Source organism: Maniola hyperantus, chromosome 28 (genome assembly GCF_902806685.2).
Source record: "Maniola hyperantus chromosome 28, iAphHyp1.2, whole genome shotgun sequence".
Lineage (NCBI taxonomy): Eukaryota > Metazoa > Arthropoda > Insecta > Lepidoptera > Nymphalidae > Maniola > Maniola hyperantus.
The window spans coordinates 6,169,982-6,196,582 of record NC_048563.1 but is presented as its reverse complement, the minus strand read 5'-3'; the positions used below and the strand labels follow the sequence as shown (position 1 = coordinate 6,196,582).

Here is a 26,601-nt window from a genome sequence, read left to right as displayed (position 1 = left end):
GTAGTCTCTGACGAGATGGCGCTTCAGCTGCAGGAACTCCAGCCTGCAGCCGGTTGCCGCACGAGCAGTCCAGGCGGGTTGTCGGCGAGGTGCAGCACGCAGTTCGACTTGAGCAGCTGCAACCGGTACGCCGGTCAGCAGATTGCCGGTGAGGCGACCTCCACGGAGGGCGCCACGCGCGGCGCCGCGGTGAGGTTGAGCGCGGACAGGTCGACGTACACGACGTGGGCGGGCAGGCGCGTCAGGTCTGCGGGGCGCCGCAGCCGCAGGTGCGTGGCGGCGCTCTGCTGCGGCAGGCTGGGCGGCAGCGTCTCGCAGTCCACCTCCACCCTGGCCTGGGCGGGGCGGTTGAGGCAGGTGCAGTTGCGCGGGCAGTTGGTGTCGGCGCAGACCAGCGGTCGGGCGCGAGCGCGGCGAGGGGCACGGCGCGGAGGGGCCGGCGGTTCGACAACACGCGGCGTCGCCCCAGCACCACGTCCACGGTGAGCAGGTCGCGCCCGCCTGCTGTCCACGTACGGGAACATCCTGCAGTCGCACGCGAAGGGGTTGTGGTCCAGCAGGAAGGAGGTCTGCGGCGGGGGGTCGAGCAGGTGGCCCTTGGGGGGGTCGGAAGTGCGCGATGTCGTTGTGCGTGAGGTCCACCACCAGCCCGTCCGACATGAACATCATGTCCAAACCCTGGAGCCGAACAAGAGTAGGTTGTACGACGACGGCATACAAGACGTTTATCCACCCGAGCCGAAGGCGAGAGCAGATATTCAAGTGGAGGGTACAACCTGGCGACCTGTGGGTGAGCTCATTCATTCCGGTCATTACATAATATGCTCTCTCCATGCATCAATAAATCACCCACTGCGCAGGTAGAAAGGCCTTTTGCGTACCATCAATTGTAGCTTACATAAAGTACCAGGAGAGCATGGGAGCTCAGGAGAGCATGGGAGCTCAGGAGAGCATGGGAGCTCAGGAGGCTAGGGCTAGTAGGGATTCGTAACATTTGGTCTACAATTACGTTATTGACTATGTACGGGAGCGGTGTGCACTGTGCGGGTTCGACGGTACCAAAGGGAGATCTCCCACCGAGCGGTTGGTTGTGCTCGGTGGCGCCAGCTGGGGCTATATATAGTCCAGATTGTAGAACACTTCGTTAGTGCGAGTACTGTCGACGGTACATTTGTTCGCGACTACGTCATGAAATGTTATCGACTGAATAGCGCCATCTAGTTGCATCGGTGGCAACCGCCACATCTTTAGGCTATTGATTATGATTATTGATTATGAACAACTCACGGCGAGCTCCGTGAACGCGTTGTAGGACAGGTCCAGCGTCTCCAGGTTCCAGAGCGCGCGCCAGTCGTCGCACATGAGCGCCACCCGGTTGTGCCGCAGGTCCAGCGCGGTGAGCTGCGCCAGCGCACGCAGCGGCGAGTGGAACTCGTACTCGTCCGCCGACACTCTGCAGCACGATGACGATGTACACTACAGTCTAACACTGAATGATAGCCGAACAACTCGTTTGACATTGGCTTATACATCGCTGCTTCACCGAGTGACATTAAAATAACTTTTCGTAGAAAACCTTCAATGTATTAAAAATAAATATGCCAAATGAGCCCATTAGCTATCATTCAGTGACACTGAGTTAGCGAATCAATCAGTGTAAACCGGTCCAATTTGAGCTCTTAAAAAACAACTTTTATTGTTTAGAAAGCAACATAATAATATAGTCATAGTAAGCGAGGGCAGTGGGTTCGGTACCTGGTCTGGTCCACTTGGTACTGCGCGTACAGCTCGGGCGATATGAAGCGGTAGGAGTTCACTTCCCGCGAAATGGACAGGTTGTTATTCGCGAGAGACAGAATCTGAAACAAAAACAACATAGGAACCTACAATTATAATACCAAAAAAATAACATCTCACGCGCCATTTTAACTTCATGGGTTAATGTCAAAGTACGATTTTAGTCCTTATTTTGAAAGTGAACCGTACTTTGGACATGACAGGTGACCAACAGAGTTAAAATGGCGCGTGAGAAGTCGTTTTGTACGGACTATACAACACTGTGAATGCTCTCGTACATAACAATGTAAGGACGCTATCGACTACAGCGCCTGAGCCTCAACTGAGTCTCTTGTGTCGCTATGCTCTCCTGGTACTTTATTCATATAAAATACTGGATAGCGGCACGTTAAAATGTTAAAATGAGCGTACGTACTTGCGCAGAAGGCAATTTGCCAATCAATTTAATGTCACATTGAAAAGCCTCCGAAGTTGTTGTACTTGCGCAGTGCGCGATTCGTCGATGGAATATAAGACACGACGGCAGAGTTGATGTGCGTACAGCTGGAGGACTTGGGTACCTCGCTGCACGAGAGCAGTGGGCACCTCCTGTGTCGCTATGCTCTCCTGGTACTTTATTCATGTAAACTACAGTTTGGGATCACATTAAAAATAATGTACCTGCGCAGTGGGTGATTTGTCCGATCTATTAGATGTCTCATTTAAAAGTCCTTGGATCTGCGCCCAAGCGATTTATCTTGCAAAAGTGTTTGTGCCGCCGTGCATTGGTTCGTCAGTTAAGTTTCGCTTCGCACGCTCTACAAATAGAAGAGTATCCATGCGTTCCATATTCCCACGCGCAGACCTCTACTTAAAGTTTAAAAAACTAAATTAAAATTGTTTTCTATATGTGGGAGCTACGATGTCACAGACGGACACACAGACTCACACGTCAAGCTTCTCACACGCCTCTGTTAGCGACGTGTGATATAAATACATCAGTATAGGTACTGACCTTCAGCTTGGTGATGGGACTGAAGGTTTCCGGGTGGAGGAGCTGGATGCGGTTCCCGGACAGGTCCAGCTCCGTCAACTCCGACAGCGCGTTGAACACAGACCTGGAATCACACCGTCTTTGTGGTTCCCTATCTCCAGAGACAATAGGAATGCTTGCAGGGTCACTTCGCTGTCTGTCTGTCGTGTCTGTCAAGATCCGTCAAGGAAATCAAAATACATAATTATATAGGGTACTTTCCGTTGACGTAGAATCGTAAAATTTGCCAGGAAGCAATGGGCTAGTTGACACTTTTTTTAAGTTGGTCTTAAATGGTTAATATTTGTCCTATTAGATCAAAAAAATTAACACTATATTTTTTTGCGCCCTAAAAACCGTAAAACTTTAATTTAAAAATATATTTTTCTTAGACAGGTGAAAACACTGTCGGCCATGTTTGGCCGATAGATTATCTGTGCTCTGACGTCATGCATTTGTAAACAACAGCATAACCTTCCAAAGTTTAATAAACATGACTTCTATACTAGTTTACATGAAAAATATAGTAATTATCGTTATTGTATCATCCGAGAATGTAAAAAACGCATCGATAAAGACCACAGGAAAGTTGTGGATTAGAGTGCCCAGTGAAATAAATATACGTAACACGCGAAGATTTGCTTAAAGGAATCCTATATGACAAAGACTTCAACCCAAATTTATTTTTGCAAAGATCAGTTTGTTGTAGGTCTTACTTAATAACTTATTCAATTTATAAAGAGAAAACGATATTTTTTTACGTTTACTATGAGTTTTTAGAAATATATAAAAACTAGCTTATGCTCGTGACTTCGCCCGCGTGGACTTCATAAATTTCAAACCCCCATTTAACCCACTCAGGGGTGGAATTTCAAAAAATCCTTTCCTAGTGGATACCTTCTCTTTACCTACAAAGAACACACCCACCAAATTTCATGTATCTAGGACCAGCTGTTTAGATGTTTAGGCTGTGCGTTGATATATAAGTTAGTCAGGACTTTAAATTTTATATATATCGATACTACGTTAGTCCCCGCGTGACATAGGGATGACATTTCTTTGTTTACATATTTAATGACGTCACATCATGGCTGACAGCGTTTTCTGCGTTTCAAATAAAAATAAAAACTGTATTTTTTAAAATTGGTTTTATATATCCATCCTGCGTTTTTAAAAATTGTTATTGATATATTTCGTTGTCTTAAGCAAAATACTATAATAAATAATCATTTATTGGACGAAATTAGATATGAGTCAAGTAGCCTATTGTAGAGGTGCAACCTCTACCGTTACTTGGCTGGCAGCTATTAGGAAAACTTCGCAGCTGCCACACAACAATATTCAAATTTGGAACACAGTAGAGAATCCTCCTGGTCACGCACGTTACAAGATTCCACATTCCCTATCATCCGCTCGTCACGTCAACATCTTCTACCATTGTATTATATAAAGCTCGCGAGCCCGTCTGTATTGTACATAACATATCAATTGTAAAGTGTAAAATAAACATCATTATATGTAGCTGGTTCTTCATTGCATCAACCCTTCAGCTACAAAAGCTGCTTCACTTTGAAATAAAAGATGATCCGCAATGCACGGAGGAAGCTTTGCTGAAAACCTTACGAATTGTGGCATGGTCCGTAGGGGTTTGTTGTGAATGGAACCATGGAACGGAGAGATTAGTCCTCTCCATACGTGTAATAATGTTTCTTTATAAATTGCTGAAATTTAAATTGTTATGACAGGAAAATTTTACAAAATACAATGGCAATTATGACATGACAATATAACTAAATAAAATTGTTCTAAAAAAGTAAAATGTCTATAAAAAAATCCCTTTTTAAAATGAGATGATGAGACGTCACTTATTGTCTATATTGTTCATGGAATGTTAATGTTCTTTTTCACTGAATTTGAAAATTAAAAACATACGTCACTCAAAAATAATTTTCACAAAACAAAATGCAATGTCACAAATATTATTGTTAGAAATTGTTTTTCAGCACAGAAGAAATAATGTCCTTATGAAACCTGGATCCCTCCTCAGGGCGCCTCGGATATGTACTCACAAGGCATGCACGTATGAACCTCGCGTCGGGTTCAGGAGGTTGTGTTGTGGTCAGCGATGTAGGACAGGGTAGGTTGCGTAGCGTGCCGCGTCGAGTTAACTGGATTGCGTCCACGAGGGACACCATCTGTGGCGTCCATGTCGAGTCGCAGTCGTAACTCGTAGCTTTCGCGTTCAGAGTGTGCAGCTAATGTGGCCGCACGTCGTTGCTTGTTGCGTTGAGTTGCTTGCACGCCGGAGATGTACGGGAGCAGTGTGCAGGCTCGACCGTAGACGCAGGTACCCAATGTGGCTGATGTGTTCCTCAATAATGCGGCTGCGTGTTCTTGAGCTCGGGAGTCACCAATTATGTAGCTGAAGGGTTGATATAATGAAGAACCAGCTACATATAATGATGTTTATTTTACACTTTACAATTGATATGTTATGTACAATACAGACGGGCTCGCGAGCTTTATATAATACAATGGTAGATGTTGACGTGACGAGCGGATGATAGGGAATGTGGAATCTTGTAACGTGCGTGACCAGGAGGATTCTCTACTGCGTTCCAAATTTGAATATTGTTGTGTGGCAGCTGCGAAGTTTTCCTAATAGCTGCCAGCCAAGTAACGGTAGAGGTTGCACCTCTACACAATGTCTCATAACACAAGTAAAGGGAAAAATTCCAAAACGGTGAAATATCAAAAAAAAACTGAATAGCATTTTTCTCGTACGATGGTGTAGGAACCCTTCGTGTGAGTCCGACTCTCACTTGACCAATTTTTTTGAGAAAAAAGCCAGTTTTTCACAGACAGTGAAGTAATCCTACAAGATAAGGATTCCATTTTTCTTTTTGCGGTCCAGAACCCTAAAAAGTAAATAAAACCAACTCACTTGTCCAGCGCGTCGATGTGGTTACCCCCTAACTTGAGCACCTTCAACCCTTTCAGTCCAGCGAACACCCCCTCCGGGAGTCCCCCCAGGGCGTTGCCCTTCAGATCCAGAGTGTCCAGCTTGTCCAGGTTCCAGAACAGCTTCTCGTGGATGTACACCAACTTGTTGTTGCTCAAGTTCAGCACCCTCAGCTTGAGCAGACCGCGGAACATGTCGGCGGGCACGGACGTGAGGTTGTTGGCGGACAGGTCCAGGTGCTCCAGGCCGGTGGAGTTCTGCAGCAGGTGCTCGGGCAGGCTCTGGAGGGAGGCGCCGCGCAGCTCCAGGTGCTGCAGCGCCGGCAGGGCGGCGAACTGCTGGCTGGCGAGGTGCAGCGGGGCGGCGTTGTCGAATATCATCACCTGGGGACAGACGCGATATAAGAGACTATGTCCGTGTCACCACTCACCACTCACCAGCCCCATTTATAATCACAATCACAACGAGCTCCATTTTATATCGTCGGTCCACCGTGCTGGAGGGCGTCCCACACACGCGGTCTCCACTCAAGGAGTTTCCGGCTCCAACGGCCATCGCCTCTACGACAGGCATGACCTGCCCACTGCCACTTCAGCTTGCTAATAGTTTGGGCTGTGTCAGTGACCTTGGTTCTCCTGCGGATCTCTTCATTTCGGATCTTGTCCCTCAAGGAAACTCCTAACATAGCCCTCTCCATAGCTCGCTGAGCGACTTTGAGTTTGTGGACAAGGCCGTTTGTTAGTGTCCACGTTTCAGCACCACAGATGAGGACGGGAAGAACACACTGGTTAAAGACTTTCGTCTTGAGGCACTGAGGAATTGACGATGAGAAGACTTGACTCAATTTTCCAAAAGCTGCGCAACCTAGCCGGATTCTTCTGTTGGCTTCCTCGTCGAAATTGCTTCTGCCTAATTGAATTGTTTGGCCAAGGTAATTGTATTGTGAAACAATTTCGATGCCAACATTTTCGACGCTCATCGGTGACGGGACAACGACACTTACCTCTCTCAAATGCACTAATCCTCGGAACAAGTCGTCGGGCAGCGACGTGAGCTGGTTGTCGTACAGGTCCACGTGCTCCAGGCGCGGGCACGGGCGCAGCAGAGCACGCGGCAGCGAGCTCAGGCGATTCGAGTTCAGGCTGAGGTTCAGCAGCTCGGATAGACCTAAAACAAACGCAATTATTCTGATTCTGATGGCAATTTGGAATATTCGCATTTTCTTACCAAAACAAGGACAGACGTTTTGTAAATTTTTGTAGTTTATTATCACCGGGTAACTACAAAAATTAGGGCCGGTGCACCCCCCGGTAACATAGCTAATAAGTTATCTACGGCAATATTGTTGGCTATGACTAATGACCTGGCGCGTGTCCCTCCCACTAGCAGAGGGCACGACCGACGAGGCGAAGGGTGGGACGCAGGCGACGTGCGCGGGATCGTGTTGTCAGGGGGGCGACGACACCTCGTGAGTGAGTCCCCGGTGGAAGGTCCCAGCCGGTTGATTGTGTCGGTGTTCCCGTGAGCCAGTCGCCACGCGACGCGCAGGGTCACGAACACTTGACATGGCTCACCATCGAACGCGTGCTCGTCGATGTCCTCGATGTCGTTCCCCCACAGGCCCAGCGCGGTGAGGCCGGCCGCGTAGCCGAAGGCCCCCGCTGGCACGCTCCGCAGGCCCCCGTCCGCCAGCTCCAGCGTGCGCAGCGCCGGCAGCGCGCCCGCGGCCCCCGCGCGCAGCACCACGGCGCCCCGCCTCAGCGCGAAGCTGCCCAGCGAGGGAAGCTGCGCGAGGACTGGGTACGGCATGGTCTGGTTCCCTCCTGGATATCAACAAGTCAACAGTTACAGCAATTCAACGGGAACGGATGCTGTTCCCGCGCCCGTGTTCTCCGCCACGTGAAGGGAGGTCGAGGCGAGCCTTTGCAGCGATACAGTGCCCCTCCCATCAGATCAGAGACATTTTAGAAAGTAAAAATTTCCATTCTAAATACTATCTGTCCCGGCTTTACTCACGTGTGTAGTCGACGTTAGCCCGACTAGTTTCGAACCCATACGGGGTCCTTTTTCAAGGGAGTCCATTCGCGCACGCGCCGCGGTTTAGAATGGAAATCACTTACGGTAGTTTAAACGCTAAAAATTTCCAAATTCCAAACTCTCGGTTTGATCCTGAATCGACGATGTGTCAAGTATCAGGCTATGGTGACGTGAAATCATACGAAAGTAGGGCTGCCCGCGTCAAATGTACTAACATTTGACGCCTGCCATTGTGAACTGTGCCTCCGTCAAACAGATAGTTATATCCACAAAGCGCCCCTCACCGTCCGCGTAGTAGACCCTGAGCTTCTCGAGCCCCGCCAGCCCCTCCACGTGCTGCGGGGTCAGGGCGCCGCTCACGTCGTCCAGCACGAGCAGCCGGGCGGCCCCCGCGCGCGCCAGCCCCAGCGCGCAGCGGAGCGGCGCGGAGGGGAGCGCGCAGCTCTTGATCTCGAACTTGTTGACCGACCTGTCGGCGCTCGAGTGCTCGGGGGTGAGGCGGGGGGCGATCAGCTCCTGCGCCTCTTGCAGGTCTTCGCACGAGAATGTGCTGTCCTGACGACCAACAACAAAATCGGTCAAGTGCGAGTCGGACTCGCCAACTGAGGGTACGCCGTACCGTTGTACAAGTAATAACACTTTTTAATTTTCTTGTCGGCCATTTTGAAATTATTATTATTTGTAGTTTAGCGGCAATAGAAATACACCCTCCCACAAGACGTGGGGGAGGTCTTCCTCCGCCACCAGTCCGCACGGTACACACCACTCGCCACGAGACAAGACAATGGCCAATATATGAGATGCCGACGCCGCGCGCCGACGCGGTCAAGCGGCTTGACGTCGTACGTACATTTTTGCTTGATTTTGGCCGTTTACAAAATTTACTTGATGCTTGAGTCAAGCATTCACGTGCTTGGCGCGTGATTGATGCGATTTATATTTTTGCTTGACGCGACGTTCGGACTTCGGAGTGTTCGATGTATGACTAAAATGCCGTTTGCTCGACGCGCGTCGCTCGACGGGCGTTCAACGTAAGCACAAGAGGCGGAACAGCACGGCAGACCAGAGCGTGTTGCGATAGACGCGGTAGTGGGGCTCTGGAAGGTAGAGGGTGGTACTCACATCTTCGCACACGATCTTCAGGTAGGTGGCCGCCGCGTCCACGGAGACCTTGAGGCGGCCGGCGGGCAGCGCGCACTCCGCGCCCAGCGTGCCGGCCTGCCCAGCCACGCCGCTGCAGCCGCGCGAGGGGCCCGGCCACACCACCGGGTAGCTGCACACAAGTCGTCATCGTCACCATCATCGATACACGTCCTCTGCTGAACGTGGCTCTCTTGCACCTCCGACGCTGCGCTTTCCGGTGCGAGGCCGCCACTCTAGCGCCTCGGGAGTGGAACCCCAACATCTACCAGTTGTCGACCCCGGTGAGCTATGTGGGTTACTCTGGGTCTCCTCGGAAACAAGTACCCAGGGCATCCGCCGAACCCAACTCAGCTGGACAGCGTTCAGGAAGCTCGGACTTGTAACAAGCTTCAGTGCGTGTGGCCCGCGACCACACAATCTGGAACTGTGGGTCTCGTAACGAAGCTCAGGGTCAGTCAGCGGGCGATGGAGTTTCTCCACGTGACCAGATCAGATCTGTCGGAGAAGCAGAGCGACGGACGGACCGGGGTCCCGAGGTGCTGGAAGACCATCACCCACTAGGCAGACAGATCGAGCGAGTCGCGAGGACCTACAAGAGCCCTATGCCCAGCAGTGGACATCTCTCTAAACTCTTTAGAAAAATTATTTAAACGATTATTATAGAGCCAACGAGAGATTGCGTTTTTGCCGTGTGTCACATCGATATTAGTTCATACTAATACTAATCCATACTATAACTAATATTATAAATGCGAAAGTGTGTCTGTCTGTCTGCTAGCGTTTCACGGCCCATCCGTTAAACCGATTTTGACGAAATTTGGTACAGATATAGCTTGCATCCCGGGGATGGACATCAGTGGCGTGCACAGGGTTTGAAGCCAGGGTAGGCATTAGTTTGGTAGGAACCTGTTTAATGGCAGGTCATAATGAAAAATATGCAATGAGCTATTACAACTGGGGTAAGCAGTGCATTTATGCCTCTATGACCTGCACGCCACTGATGGACATAGGCTACTTTTTATCCCGAGAAATCAAAGAGTTCCTACGGGATTAAAACCTAAAATCCACGCGGACAAAGTCGCGGGCATCATCTAGTACAAAATAATATTGTGTACCCTGTCCCTCTCGCACACATCGCACTTCAATAGATCTGCTATCGCAACGTAAAAACGCAATTTCACGTTGGCTCTACATTAAATAAAATAATACTTAATTGTGGTTTTCATGTAATTAATTATTAGTTCATTATTTTATATATATTCATAATATATTTATATATTGTTGTGGTGGTTGCCACAATAGAAACTAGATGGCGCTGTTCTATCGATAACATTTCCTGACGTAGTCCCGAACAATTGTACCGCCGACAGTCCTCGCACTAACGGAGTTTTCTGCAATCTGGACTATATATAGAAGTTTCCAGATACAACCGTCGGTCCAGCTGGCGCCACCGAGCAACCAACCGCTCGGTGGGAGATCTCCCTTTGGTACGGTCGAGCCCGCACGCCGCTCCCGTACATAGTGTTTACGTTACAATTCTATTATATTGTAATCTGTTTTGGTTGCCAAATAAATCGTTCGTCGATGATGATGTATGTGTGTCGGTATGTGTGTGTGGGGGACTCACTAGGGCTCGTCGGCGACGGCGGACACGGCGGCGGCCAGCAGCAGCAGCCGCAGCGCCATCACGCGCCGCGCACCAGCAGCGCTGCGACAACACACACTGCACGTTAGCTGCTGCGCGCACTGCACACTGCAGAGGCAAGGAGCGTGCACACAATGGCATTTCAACTAATAAATACTTAAACAAAATATACATTGTTACTATCAATCAATACTTATAATAAAACTGTAACAGGTCAAATTCTGTACATTGAAGATATTTTGAAAATTTTTTTTCGAGGGCACTCTATAATCGATACTGAACCCAAAACTGTAATTTTTTTCATTTTTGTCTGTCTGTCTGTCTGTCTATCTGTCTGTCTGTCTGTCTGTCTGTCTGTCCGTCTGTCTGTCTGTATCACGGCCGCGCATCACGCTGAAACTACTGAATGGATTCCAATGAAACTTGGTACGATTTGAGGTCATACTATGAGGAAGAATATAGGATACTTTTTATCCCGAAATTCAGCATGGTTCCCGTAGGAGAGGGGATGAAAGTTAAAATGTATACCGAGTTGTAATTCATTAACGCGTAGTCCGATTTCATTCATTCTTTTTTTGTTAGAAAGGGGATATTTTAAAAATTGTTCCGTAAATATTTCAAGGTCATTGGTTTTTAACCGACTGTCAAAAAGGAGGTGGTTCTTTTTTCTACATCGATTTTTTCGAGGTTTCTGGACCGATTTGCAATTTTTTTTTTAATCAACAAAAAAAGTTTTCGTGGTGGTAACATAAAAAATTCTGGATTCAACTCCTTAATCCTGATGCTGCAGGGTTACTGCCCGCCTGAGTTATCAAGATTCAGGAAGTATTCATAGTGAATTCATATTGTAGGTACCAAGCAACGACTTTATTCTCAGACTACAAGTCTCAACTCCTCAACCCTGATGATGTAGGGTACAGCACTCCTAAACTATAATGTTTCAGGAACTGCGGATGATGCAAAATTATTTTAGGTACCAAGCATAGGCTACATCATTTAACTTCGGATCCTAACTCTTCAATCCTGATGCTGCAAAGTACTGAAGTCCTAAATCGTGGGGATTTTAGAATTTCTGATAGTGAATTGATATTTTAAAAAAAAATTTGAATCGACTGTTAGGCGGAACGAAGTTCGCCGGGTCAGCTAGTTTTATTTATAAAAATCCAGCAAGTGCGAGTCAGACTCGCACATTGAGGGTTCTGTACTACAGTCGTATTTTTTCGACATTTTTCACGATAATTCAAAAACTATTATGCATAAAAATAAATAAAAATATGTTTTAGAATGGACAGGTGAAGCCCTTTCATATGATACCCCACTTGATATAGTTATCTTACCTCGAAAATTGAAAATACTAATTATTAGTTCATGAGCACAATTTAATTTTTTATGTGAAAAATCTGAAAACCGGGTTTAGGGTTAGATCACAATCTAACCCTAAATTCCTAAGACCTACCTACCTCCCAAATTTCATGATTCTAGGGGAAGCAGATATCATATAGGTTTTCTTGACAGACACGACGGACAGCCGGACAGATAATAAAGTGATCCTATAAGGGTTCTTTTTTCCTTTTGAAGTAGGTACGGAACTGTAAAAACAAAATGGAGATATAATATTTACCTACAATACGTCATGCTGATAATATCAATGTCAGTATTGCACTACCTTGTTACTGATTTTTTTATTTTTAACCGACTTCAAAAAAGGAGGAGGTTCTCAACTCGTCAGAATCTTTTTTTTTACAAGTTTTATTATGATTATGGTGTATCATGTATGTAACCATAAACACGTGTGCGTCGTCAACACCACGCGAGAGTGCGAGGCACGTCTGTTCGCGCCGAGCGTTGCAGCAACACTGACGTCTGCGCCGGGAGCGGGACGGTGGCCGCCGGCCGCCGGACGCAGCACGGAAGCCATGGCGGATTGAAGTCTATCTACTTCCCGCGGGATTCCAGATTACTCGTACATTAGTAAAATTAGATGAAATACATAAGTTGATGTCATGGACGATATTGAAAGGCTCATGCCACTTATCTTCTTCTTCTAAACATACCTATATATAAAAAATTACAAAAAAAATAAAAACCGACTTCGTTACACAAACACTAAAAATTGAAAAATAATTTAATTTATTACCGAATATATCTACACTAATATTATAAAGAGGAAAACTTTGTTTGTTTGTTTGTTTGTTTGTTTGTTTGTTTGTTTGTTTGTTTGGTTGTACTGAATAGGCTCAAAAACTACTGGACTGATTTTAAAAATTCTTTCACCATTCGAAAGCTACATTATCCACGAGTAACATAGGCTATATTTTATTTTGGAAAAAAATAGGGTTCCGTAAGATATTTGGGTTTTTCGGACACAAGGTGTAAAAAATCAACCAGAAAAGTTACTTATTTTGCGTACGCTGCCTAAACTATAAAAGATAGAACCATAAAATGTTCTAATTAATTGTAGATCTTATAAATATCTACAAAAAAGTCCGCGACACACTATACCCATCTATGTCGAGTGAGGCACAGCAACCATTTTTTTATTTAAAAATCTTGATTTTTTTTTGGACTACATTTAAACGCGTTTATTTTACTCATGCTATTAATCCTTATCAAAATAAATGATTTCATCACTAAGAACAGTTTATGGAGATAATATTTGGTCTTTGAATGATTAAAATTGGACGTTTGGTTTTGAAGTTATGGCGAAATTAAAATATTACGATTTCTGCTGCACGGCCCGTTGTATTATATAAAGAGGTAATGTCGTTAAGTTTGTTTGTAGGGGGTAATCTTTAGAACTACTGAACCGATTTTAAAAATTCTTTCACCAGTAGAAAGCTACATTATTCCTGAGTGACATAGGCTATACGGGATCTTTAAAAACCTAAATCTACGCGGGCGAAGCCGCGGGGATCAGCTAGTTATGTATACAAGAGTTAATATAGTTCCATAATAATACTTTTTGGTGCCGGTGCCAATTAGCATTAGCTGCGCGAATCGTCTTGACTTCATATTTTTATGAGACTCCACAATGGCATCTCGTTGGCACCGACCCCAAAAAATATTATTATGGAACTATATTAACTCGAGTATACATAATATATTCGGTAATAAATTAAATTATTTTTCAATTTTTAGTGTTTGTGTATCGAAGTCGGTTTTTATTTTTTCTGTAAAAAAAATTTATTTCAGAATTTTTAGTGACCCCATGGTATTAAAATATGCTATGTCAGATTAAAAATCTACTGTTTACTAAGCTATTACACTGATCGCGAGCAATTTACTCTCATCCGTTGAGGAGTTCCAGTATCTATCTTCGAAGATGTTCCCTTTCCAACAAAAAAAGAATTTTCAAAATCGGTCCAGGCGTCTTCGAGTAATCCGGTAACATACATTAAAAAAAGATTCCGACGAATTGAGAACCTCCTCCTTTTTTTGAAGTCGGTTAAAAAGGAAAAGGTGAGTGAGTGACTGACTGACTGACTGACTGACTGATCTATCAACGCACAGCTTATACTACTGAACGTAGCTGTGTGCTTCAGATGGAAGTCCAGATGCGGAAGGAAGGCAGCGTTGTTGCAATGTCACTGCATGTCACTGCATGTCACTACGACGGCATATTGTGCCTCCAATGCGCTATGAGGAGTACACTAGTGGTCCCGAGGCCCGCCCTCTATTCGGGAGGTCCCCCTCACGCATCTCTAACTTTTCCGAGTTATGTGCGTTTTAAGTAATTAAATATCACTCGCGTTAACGGTGAAGGAAAACATCGTGAGGAAACCTGCATGCCTGAGAGTTCTCCATAATGTTCTCAAGGGTGTGTGAAGTCTGCCAATCCGCACTTGACCAGCGTGGTGGACTATGAACCGAACCCTTCTCATACTGAGAGGAGACCCGTGCTCTGTAGTGAGCCGGCGATGGGTGGGCAGGTGGTTGATAGCCTACATGGGGCAGAGTTTTACCTAGTTGGGTAAATGCCCCCAGTGCCCAAACAGATAATACGATACCATTGGATTCAGGATCAACCCTCAGCTTCCTCACTCTAGTTCACTCTGTTCTGGAGGAGCGAAACAGATTGTATGCATTTATAGTTTTTGATGTATCGTGCAAAATGTCGAAAAAATACGATTGTATTTTTTCGACATGTACACTTGGCCGGTGTTTTTTCTGCGGTAGGTAACTAATCTCTACATAGTATAAAATAAAGTCGCTTCCCGCTGTATGTATGTATGAACGCGTAGATCTTTTAAACTACGCAACGGATTTAAATGCGGTTTTCACCAATAGATAGTGATTCAAGAGGAAGGTTTATAGGTATAGTTTAATTCTCAAAAAATTAGAGATCCCTAAGGAAATTGAAATAATGTGAATTAGGCCGGAAAAAATCCTCTCATTTGAGAGTTTCCGAGGCGTGCGCTGCCTAAATAGTCAAAGTTACACGAAAACAATGTACCTACATAATATGAGCTATGGTGAAATTGTTTCTCTTCAAAAGTTCTACAAGAAATTCGGACGGGCGGGCGGGCGGACGGGCGGGCGGGCGGGCGGGCGGACGGGCGGGCGGGCGGGCGAGCGGGCGGGCGGACGGGCGGACGGGCGGGCGGGCGGGCGGACGGGCGGGCGGGCGGGCGGGCGGACGGGCGGGCGAACGGGCGGGCGGGCGGGCTGACGGGCGGGCGGGCGGGCGGGCGGGCGGGCGGGCGGGCGGGCGGGCGGACGGGCGGGCGGGCGGGCGGACGGGCGGGCGGGCGGGCGGGCGGGCGGGGCGCCGCCGCACGTCACGAGTGGTGCCGGTGGTGCCGGTGGTGACACTGACACCACATATTGTGTACCTATCTACGTCGCACCCAAGCGAAGCTGGGGCGGGTCGCTAGTACAATCATTTATATTTATAAGTAGTTAATGTGGGAAAACCATTCGTCAAGGATAAAATGTCCAAAATTCGAGCACATTGGTAGCTCATTAGCTGAAGCAGGCGCGATGATGGTTCGTCCTCAACATGTTGTCCAAACTATTTATATATTTATCGCACAAAAGAGCCATTCGATGTACATTTACAAAGTCGGAGCTCGCGACTCGCGAGACCCTCCGTGACCCTCCGTGACCCTCCGTGACCCTCCGTGGAAAGTTTGTCCATAGTCTATACCCCATGCCTACTAATGTTATAAATGCGAAGTAAATAAGTGATCGCACACCGACCTCCGCGCCCGGCGCCCGTACACATGCCGTGGCATGCCCGGCGCCCGTACACATGCCGTGGCATGCCCGCCGCTGCCGAGATACACGACGGCACGACGGCACACCGGGGCGGCCGTTGAAAAGTTGCCGTCGCATGTCTCGGCGTCCCTAAGCATGCCATCGTGACGTGCCGTCAGCTCCCCCTGCGGCAGGGCGCACTCTTTGATGCCGGGAAAGGAGATCCCCGTCGGCGATGGCGTGGGCTTGATCTCTAAACATTGCAATCTGTATCTTATTACCACTAGTTACGTACGAATTTAAGTTTGCTAAGATCAAAATGCGAGTGCTACGTAAGTATCTCGTCACCGACAAAGGCACAAACGCATCGAGTCGCGGCCAACTTCAGAGCACATCTCGCCACCATGTATGTGTTCAGCAATGTCAAGTTGTGTTGTCGATGCGGCGTGGAAATGAAAGTGGTGTATGAACGAGCACGATGTCCTACGGGGGCGCCGGAAGTGGTGCCGGCCCCCGGGCCCCCGGACCCCCGGGCCCCCGGCGCGGTGTGCGCGGGCCTCACGCCACGATGAGTGTGCAGATACACTGATGTTTACACAACATGTTCCGCGGCACATTAGCGCTTCTCGGTAACGCAAGTACCTACCATTAGATATGATTCCTAGCACACACACACGTCAATGTGTGCGCGTCTGTGCGCACAACTGATAACCGCACCGATAACTCGACGCACACAGACCGACACTACACTCAGTTGCACTGTCTACATAACGACATTATCTCATATCTGCATCCTTCGGGAATCCCTGACATCGTGCACACTGTGTCCACGCCCACGCGTGGGAACTGCCTGGCGCCAGCGACATGCCACTGTTAAGGTGCGGTCACACTTGCGCGCTGCTCCATACAAACCCATTACACCTGTTGTTCTAGATGTTACCATCCGCTGACGTGGACGCGGACGCGGATGCGGATGTCTGAATGAATGCGAATGTTCCACATTTGCGGATGCGAATATCCGTCACACCCCTGTCGGTACCCCTACCCCTTATCCGTTTGTACATGGAACGCTAAACCGCTTGGCGGCACAGCTTCGCCGGCAGGGTGGCACCTAGCCCCGGCCGTAGCCTCCCACTACACCACTGGAAATAGTTATTTGTGTTACAAGGGGCCAAAGTTTGTTCCTCGAGGGTGTTGCTTTGGATTCCGAGCGCAGCGAGCGCTTCACGCCAACCCACGCGAACGCAGTCGCGGGCGTCTGCTAGTAAGTCATGTACACTACACTAGGTAATATTATTATAAATGCGAAAGTGTGTTTGTCCTTCCTTCACGTCCTAACTAAACAACCGATCGACTTGATTTTTGACATAGAGTTGAAAGGACGGAAACTAAGAGACTTTCAAAAACATTTAGGTTTTTGTCCACGCGGACGAAGTCCCGGGCGTCAGCTAGTAGATAGATAAACTGCCGGGATCAAACCCGGGACTTCCCACGTGCTAGGCCCCTGCGTCACTCGTGACAGGTCGCGCGAGGTCATTGCAGCTGATTACATTATCATTTGGATTTTTCAATTACATTGGTGGCGGTAAACCCCCCCCCCCCCTCTCCCTACCTAGTGGGTAGTAGGTAGGTAGGTATCTAGTAGGTACCTACCGCGATACAATATGTAACACCGAAATAACATGTTATTATCCCTCAGAGATAAATAACGCGTAAAGTGTAACTCCTCAGGATACAGTCAAATTACATTCAAATACATTTGAATGTACCGCTGCATGCCGCAAGGTAGACTTTGGACCTACACTAAATATCTCTTTGAGATCTGTAAACTAATCCAAATTCACAATAAACAAAATTGAATTGAATTGAATCATGTTCCCACTGCCACTAAAGGAGACCCGTTACGGCTCAGTGGTTGAGCACGTGGTTCATCATCATCAACCGATACACGTCCACAGCTGGACATAAGTCTCCAACTACCTTAGTGGGTTGTACGAACTATGTGCCCTGCCCATTGCCACTTCAGCTTCACAACCCACTGAGCTATGTCGGTTACTCTAGTTCTCGGGACATAGCTCTCTCCATCGCCCGCTGAGAGACTCGGAGCTCTCTCATGAGGCCCACAGCTAAGGAGCATACAGCTTCCAGCAGCGTGTACTGTCAGGACAATGAGACAGTTGACGGAGGGACGGAGGGACAGTGGAACAGCTCCACCTCTCCTGTGGCTACTTCAGCAGTGCCGTCATATCACATACTAGCAACCCGGCCCGGCTCCACATGCACATTCAGTTTTCGTACAATAATAATTATTAGTAAGTAGGTAAGTCTATCAAATTATGGTTTATATACCTGTCAAACAGGCTCCACTATAGAAAGGTTCACCACTATTTATTCACGAATATTATACTATATAGGTATAGCGATAATATTCAGTATAAAGAGGTTCATTTGCACTTTACATATCTGTAATTTCAAGTTTCGGAGACACGTATTTATAGACATTTATACAATTTTAAAATGATTAACATTATAAATAGAAAACACGATTACTACATAGATTTCGTTAATATTCACTGGAAAGATATTAATTTGCACTGATCTTTACGTAATTTCTTAATTTCAAGACACGTAATCGCGTATTTTATACAGATTTATGTAAATAAAATGAAATTAATTAGGTCCCTAGCATTTTTAGAAACACAAAACCGCAAAGTATGAACTACGAACACATATAAAGATTACCATAACATAAACCTATAATACTTTTTTTTTTAACTGGTTTTACGGCTCTGGGATCTATAATAATCTTGCTGGGAACCAAAGACCAATAAAGTAAACTTAGCAAGATACTTTTTTTTTAAACTGGTTTTACGGCTCTGGGTTCTAATCTATACCTCCCCCCCGCTCCCACCATCAAGAGCGAGCGAAGCGAGCTCGGGACTTGGGGCACTCCGACTCGGAAGGGTTAGGTTAGAAGGGGATGGCGGGGTCTGTAAGACCCCGCCATCCCCTTCGTGGGTTATTTCTTTTTTTACCACCCAGAAAAAAGGAGCCCCGCGAAGCGGGGCTCCGTCGACGGGCCCCGGTCGACGAGAAGAGACCACCACTATGGTGGGGGGTCTCTTTCCTCCCCCCGCTCCCACCATCAAGAGCGAGCGAAGCGAGCTCGGGACTTGGGGCACTCCGACTCGGAACGGTTAGGTTAGAAGAGGATGGCGGGGTCTGTAAGACCCCGCCATCCCCTTCGTGGGTTATTTCTTTTTTTACCACCCAGAAAAAAGGAGCCCCGCTTCGCGGGGCTCCGTCGACGGGCCCCGGTCGACGAGAAGAGACCACCACTATGGTGGGGGGTCTCTTTCCTCCCCCCGCTCCCACCATCAAGAGCGAGCGAAGCGAGATCGGGACTTGGGGCACTCCGACTCGGAATGGTTAGGTTAGAAGGGGATAAACCCCCCCCCCCTAACCTACCCAATCCTTAAGTTTTTTAAAACAGGCTACGCCAGAAGACTCGCTTTAAAGCCGTTTAGAAAAAAAAAGTTTACTTTACTGGTCTGTAGTCTGTACAGCAGCAGCAAAAGTATTATAGATTAGAACCCAGAGCCGTAAAATCAGTAAAAAAAAAAGTATTACAGGTGTTAACGGTGGTAACCTATGACAGTATCTATTGTATTTTGCGATTTTGTATTGTGTTTGTTTAGTTTATTCTAAAAATGCTAATTGTGATTAAAGTGATTAATTTTATTAAAAAAAATGATTTTCGAGCTCTGAAATTTTAACTTAGAGTTTCAGGAGCACCCCCTTTACTGCCCCCTATCCCAATGGATGGTATTGTACTCTATAGCAACCCCGTCAAACATAATCTAAAATAAAGTATAGGTATTTAAGAAAGTTAATTTGGCAATCGCAAGGACGACAAGACAAGGGAAGGACAAGAGTCTCGTGTAAACGTACCTTTACATGAAATCATAATTATCAATCTCGAAACCAAATTCGACATTCCACGACTCTAGCCCGAGCTGCTCTCTCCTGCTGATGAGCTGCACAATTGCACCAAACCAGCACCAAAACACTGCACTACAGCACTAACACGCACTACCGACGCTAAACTAGTGTTTATTTATCGCGATTTTACAAAAACAAAATCGTAAAATTACACGCACACGGATACTGCGAAAGACAAAATTGGAACTGATATTGACATAACTGTATTGCCAAATGTAGAGTTAGGGTTTTCCCAATAAGCTATCTACACGAGTTTTTGTAACATGACGTGAATTAGTATTTTGTTTTTTCTGTTTCGCTACATCGTATTGTCACTTAATTACTATGCAATTCAAATAGTTATATCTGCATTTTAAATATAATTGTATATCAAATCTTTGAAAAGAGCAACCGCTGAGTTTCTTGCTGGTTCTTCTCAGTATAAAAGGCTTTCCGGACCAGCGGTAGATGCATTTGACGATTCATAAGTACATGTAAAAGTGTAATTGAATAAAAAATATTTTTATTTTATAAATATGGAGACCGTTGGCAAGGTATACCTACCTACTTACTTCATAACTCTTGTAGGTCTTTATCAGACTTTTGCTACTTGGAATATTTTACGTAGATTGTATTTTACTTTTTTACCCTCTCTACGGTCAATGGATAGCTCTATAAAAATGATGGAGCCACGTTGAACGTTCTACTAGTTACTTTGAGACCATAATTTTAAGACTCCTACTGAGAACCAGCGCTGCAGCTTGCTGCCGCATGATGCTGAGTAGGAGACCTATATTAGGTCACACGTGACACTTTATTTAGTTTAAAAGTATGTACTTAATAATACCATAAATTGTTGCATAATAAGAATAGATTATATTTTTACCTAATTAATTTTAATTGTAGTGAAAAGTTTTCTTATTTATTTAACTGAACGAGTGCAGGGAGGTCTCTGAGTCTACTTAAGTAAATTTGCACTTGTCCGTCTGTCCATCCGTCTGTCTTTCAGAGCCTTATAACATCTGGATTACTGTACGTAATTACTTCAAAAACTTTAAATGGAAACTGATAGCTTTCAGCTGAATATTATAAAATTGTTTACTTCAAGGGGGCTCTTATAGAAACGAATGTGAAGTAAAATATTTTTCCTTGCGATACATAGATAGGCTCGCGAAATATCTTTTTATAGACGATTGTTAAAATTTTAAACGTGCTTTATTTTAACATGTGTGTACTTATATTGCAATATCAATAGGTAATACTTAACTAATATAAATAATATTATCGTTTTACATAAACTCTATCCTTCCCCAAAAACAGGCAAAATTCATTCACTTGGCAACATTTGGCAAATTCGCAACGCGTGACGTACGATCAGATCCGCGACAGAGCAGGACAGCGTTATATCATTGTCTTTCTCGCACTTACACAAAACTGCTGCCATGTTTGATGCGGACATTTACAGATCACGATGTTACGTTAACCTGATTAGATCTTACGAAATAACAAAAGTTAATGGTTACGTTACCTTATTTGACTTTTATTTCCTTTTTCGTGGTGTTTGTGAACGTTTTTATTTGCTTATTCAATGAAGTAGCCAAGCTGTGAATTCTTTTGTGTATGTGTACTGAGTAGGTACATAATTTAATGAAGCTTGGCGATCTATCTAGGTTACCTAGGTGACCTAGGTCATAGTGGTTTAGCGTCATTGAATTTGGTTGGATATAAACCAAGGGTCTAAAAAATATTGTAGTATTGTAGTACTGCAGACTACGGTCTATTTGGGCTGCAAACTGCCAACGCCAGTCTCGGCTTTTTATCTAGTGCTTTGGTCTGTGTGTAAAAGTGTCGTGTAAATTGTTCACTTTTCGTTTTGTCTAAAAAAATTAAAAAAATATATCCGGCTGGAAATATTGTACATCTTTAGAAAGAGATTTCGGCTTCGTAGAGCGTTGTCTCTGTCACTCAGACGGCATAACTATGTCGTTTTGCCGGTCTCAGCTACAGAGACAACGCTCTACGAAACCGATATCTCTTTCTAAAGGCCGATGTACAATATTTCCTGCCGGGTAGGTAGGTACTGTTAGCAGGTGGAGACCAAACATCGAGTCGTACATTATTTAATGTCGGGTCGCGTCGTATAAAGAATATCGTGATATACCGGTTCAGAATTGGGGGCTATAAGTTGTAGTTGTGGGTTTTTTGTTTGATATCGAAGGATGTTTCCACTACAAGTGAAGAGACGCTACCCGTGAATGTAGTTTACTTGTAAATAGCGTTATTGATGTGTTTGTTTGTTTGTTTGTTTGTTTGTATGCTAACCAGCTAGGTGCAGAGCGTGAGGTGGGCGCGCCGCGTGGTGAGCGCAGGCGGAAGTAAATAACTCGAGTGTGGAGGATTGAGGACGAACTCAGTTAGACTAGCGCACAATGTGAGGGCCTCTCAGTCAGTCGAGCCTCACAGATGTTCAGAGGCCCTCCCGAGGAGGTAGGTACTGAGATGGAAAACACCGAGGTCCGAGTAGAACCCGCATAGACGTCTGTGATGGAAAACGTGCTTCTTTTCATCCCCAAAAAACTGTGACGTTGTAAATTTTGAACTACTAATTAGCGTTTCGCTTTTAATAAAAATTTATTTTGTTCAAAGTATGTTGGTGCCACCTAGCATCAAGGTGCAGAACTACGCGTGGGTCGATGTTCAGAGTTCATTCGAGCCACAATAGATGGCGTTTGCTTCGTTGTCAATTGTCGTAAAAATAAAACAAAATAATTAAATAAAACCATAATATCATTTGTTTATTGTTAAGTCATTAACAAAACGGTTCTTATAATATATCCTTAGGTTCCGCAAATATTCAAAAATGAATTGGCTTCATGATCAAACTAAATGAGAGCGGCCACACTCGGGTTGCGTCTGGCAACACCGATTGGTGAGATTTAGAATTTTTCTGGAGTCAACATGTGAAGACGAATTTTTTCGTTCCAGGAAAATCTCACTCCTTTTCGCCCATGGCTTCGCCTGGGAAAATACAATAGTTATAAATTTAGTCATCCTAACGTATTTCAATGTTTCATCAATTATGGTGAGTGAAAAATCAAGTAATGTGGATTCGACAAAATGGCGGTTTGGTTAGAGAAAATCCTAATTTCATGATTTCCCTTTCAGTTCCAGTTATTTTACCTTCCCAAATAAATGAGGATAATGGGTTGTGGGTGGACTCCTGAAAACCATTGGTGGCCAGGAGTTCAATAGGTGAGTTGTGTTTGATCGGGAAAATTCCACGTGTCGAAATTTTCACACAGCACAAATTATAATCTTGTTTTTCTTTGTTGCAGGGTTTCCGTTTGCGTTTCCGTTTGCGTTTCCGTTTTTAGTTTTCGGTTTTCGTATTTCGCTTTCGTTTTCCGTATTTATTTCTTTTGCACATTCACGTTGGCAACTTAATTCTATGGATAAGACTTGGTGAAAATCTTTGTAATGAAACATTTCGGTTGTGAAGAATCAAGTTAAATCGAGTTTTGGGAGCTTGGCCGATGCCGTCCAGCTACCTTGCAGTCTTCGCACCTACAAGTAAGCAAATGTTTGTATTCTGGAACAGTTTAGTGAACCTTCTTAGTGTATGTGTACAGTAAGAACCCTGTCTTTACTACTGAGCTTTTATTTTGAAACAATTTTATGAATTTTACTGTGTCATTGTCTATTCCATGCCAATGGCATCTTAAATTTAAAACATAGATTTTATGTACTATCTACCTAAGGCATTCTAATGTATCTAAATTAAGTCTTGGCATTAAGCTAGAATAACTAAGCATTATTAGCCATCACTATGTATTAAGCGACCCCGGTAAAAGTTACATTAAAAACAATTTTGCCTAACATCTAGCAAATTTCATTTATAACACCTCATATACATTACAAGGGAGTCGACGGCTAGCTTCTATTCTTTACTAGGTAGATAGATCAAGTAAGTAAAATTATTTTTTTTTTCCTCTAATCTTTGTAAGGTGGTAGATTATTCCGTATCCGGGTATATTTCTATTCCGCCCAATTTACCACCCTTACAAAACCGAAGTCGCGTTGCGTGGCACACACACACACACACACACACACACACACACACACACACACACACACACACACACACATTGCGTGGCACGATCCACTTGACGCGGTTGTTTATCAAATCAATTCAATTAATTGCCTTATCTCGAAATAACACCCGCCACGTCTAACTGTTCATTAATTGATGAATCAATCTATAAGTAGGTACTTACGTCATCACCCGCTGCCGCGCCGCCGCCGGTACACTACAGAGCACGGAGTATTCGCGAAGTGGCGGGTATATATAAGTTGGTTCAACATATTAAACCGGCCAAGTCCCTATCAGACTCGCGCGCTGAGGGTTCCGTACTACAATCGTATTTTGTAGACATTTTGCACGATAAATCAAAAACTACCTACTTAGGTACCTACTAGATCTCATTCAAACCAATTTTCGGTGGAAGTTTGCATGGTAATGTAGGTACATCATAATTTATTTATTTATTTATTTTATTTTTTTTAGAAGTTACAGGGGGGGGGACACATTTTACCACTTTGGAAGTGTCTCTCGCGCAAACTATTCAGTTTAGAAAAAAATGATATAAGAAACCTCAATATCATTTTTGAACACCTATATATGTATGGGTGTGATTAAAAAAAAAATTTGAGTTTCAGTTCTAAGTATTGGGGAACCCCAAAATTTAATGGTTTTTTTTCTATTTTTGTGTAAAAATCGCGGTTCACAGAATACATCTACTTACCAAGTTTCAACAGTAGGTATACATCTTATAGTTTGGGAAAAAGTGGCTGTGGCAGACGGACGGACAAACAGACAGACATGACGAATCTATGAGGGTTCCGTTTTTTTCCCCAAAACTTGAAGAACCTTGGGCCATAGTCTACCACGCAGGCAAAGTGCGGATTGGCAGACTTCCCTTTGCAACTATTGTGTAAGGGCGGTTTCAGACTAGCGTATTCTACGCGCGTATGAGCTCGTTTTTGGAAGCGCATGTAGGCGCGTGTAGGCGCGCCTTTTGGCACACGCTCAACTCGGACGAGCGTTGACGCGCTTCTAGGCTCGTACAAGCGAGAGACCACCACGGCACCACCCACCGGCACCGGCACCGGCACCGGCACCGGCACCGGCACCGGCACCACCCACCGGCACCGGTAGCGCGCGTGTAAGCGTGTATGCTAAAACGACCATCGATATACGCGCAAACAAATACGCTAGTCTGAAGCCGCCCTAAGTAGTACAACAGAGAACTGGCACGCATGCGGGTTTCCTCTTCCTCTGGACGTTTCCCTTCACCGCTAACAACCGCAAACGGAAAGAGGAACTCTTCGCCCTGGTTCCTCCTTCGTCCTCCGGCTATCGTACCGTTCTCCCGACACGGACAAAGCGATTTGCCTCCTCGTTTCCTATTCGAGCCGCTAGGATTTGGAACACCCTTCCAGCATCAGCTTTCTCCTCCAATTATAATATGGGTAGCTTCAAGTCCAGAGTGAACAGGCATCTTGTAGACAAGCGCGCTCCGTCTGAGGCTGCATCATCACTCGCCATCAGGTCTGCCAAGCGCTAGTCTATAAATTAAAAAAAAACTCCGAAAAGTGTAAGGTTGCCACTATTGGACCACATTTTTTTACATTTCGATAACTTGGAAATCTTTTATTGTAGAACTATTAAATTTTGTCATTAGTTAGCAAATATGATTAACTGTAACATGAAACTATTCAAATGTTATAAAAACAACATATAGTGGAGAAAACCTTGAATAAAGCTCAGGTAAAAAGTTGCTTTGATTGGACCACCAGAACCTTGATTGGACCCCCAAAGATTCCACGATTGGAACACAGGCTACTTATACAACTGGTCCAATAATGGAAACTCGAAAAAAAAAAATTTTTTTAATAAGAAATGAAATTTTTTGTATACTTACCTACTTCATTTTTATAATTTTAATTTACTTCAAATAATCAAACAACTTGAGATCACAATATTGCGACATTACAAAGCTTAATTTTTCACGTAAATAACAAAAGCAGAAGAGTGGCTTTCAGAACTCCGTAAGAACTAGCTGCCCCATTGAGACCAATTTTTTTTGGACTTATGTGCTTCAATAGCAAGCGCCATACTTGTTTCGTTACAGGTATAGTATAACCTTAGCTTTTTGCTTTTACTGGGCTCATTTTCATCATTTTCAGCCATCCTAAAAATAAAAAATAAAATTTGTTTTCCGTACAGATCCATCATTGGACCAGTTCAATGATGGCAACTAAGACTGGTCCAATGATAGCAACTGGGTACTTCATTAGTAAAATGTCATTCACCACTTATACGTTATCCTAAAACTCACTAATCGTGTACCAAAAGCAAGCCAGTTTCATATGAAACCTACTAGCTGTAGTTAAATTGAGACACGTTAAAGAAACAAGTACTAACTTGCTACGTCAAACCACCACATGAAAAAATTTACTGCACTCTCTGACACACAAAAAAACGTCACTTCCAAATGGACGTTGCTGGTACACTGGCGGTTGTGGAGTAAGCAAAAGAGTTCTAGAGAATGTGTTTTATCTCTTTCTTTCACGCACAGGTCTTTCCAATTCCGAGAAACATCGATGGTCCAATCAAAGCGTCGGTCCAACGATGGCAACCTTACCCTAGAGAGGTGCGTTATAGATAACCCCGGGATAGAACCCCCGACCTGCCGAGTAGGAGGCAAACGTCTCTAGCCTAGGCTTTATCAAAAGTCAAAAGTCAAATCATTTATTCAAAATAGGTAC

General features: G+C 45.0%; 1 protein-coding gene across 1 annotated transcript; it reads right to left on the bottom strand.

Moving 5' to 3' along the window:
- Window positions 1-3: 3 nt before the first annotated feature.
- Window positions 4-19,979, bottom strand: LOC117995030 (insulin-like growth factor-binding protein complex acid labile subunit; the record flags this gene model as incomplete). The annotated part of the gene is made up of 11 exons (XM_069508136.1): window positions 19,744-19,979; window positions 10,579-10,659; window positions 8,931-9,081; window positions 8,093-8,363; window positions 7,346-7,594; window positions 6,775-6,938; window positions 5,754-6,154; window positions 2,792-2,894; window positions 1,756-1,859; window positions 1,288-1,453; window positions 4-678 (listed from the first exon to the last, which is right to left on the bottom strand). Coding segments are annotated over exons 2-11 (2,343 nt in total), but the record flags the coding sequence as incomplete, so codon positions are not given.
- Between the last annotated feature and the right edge of the window lie 6,622 nt (window positions 19,980-26,601).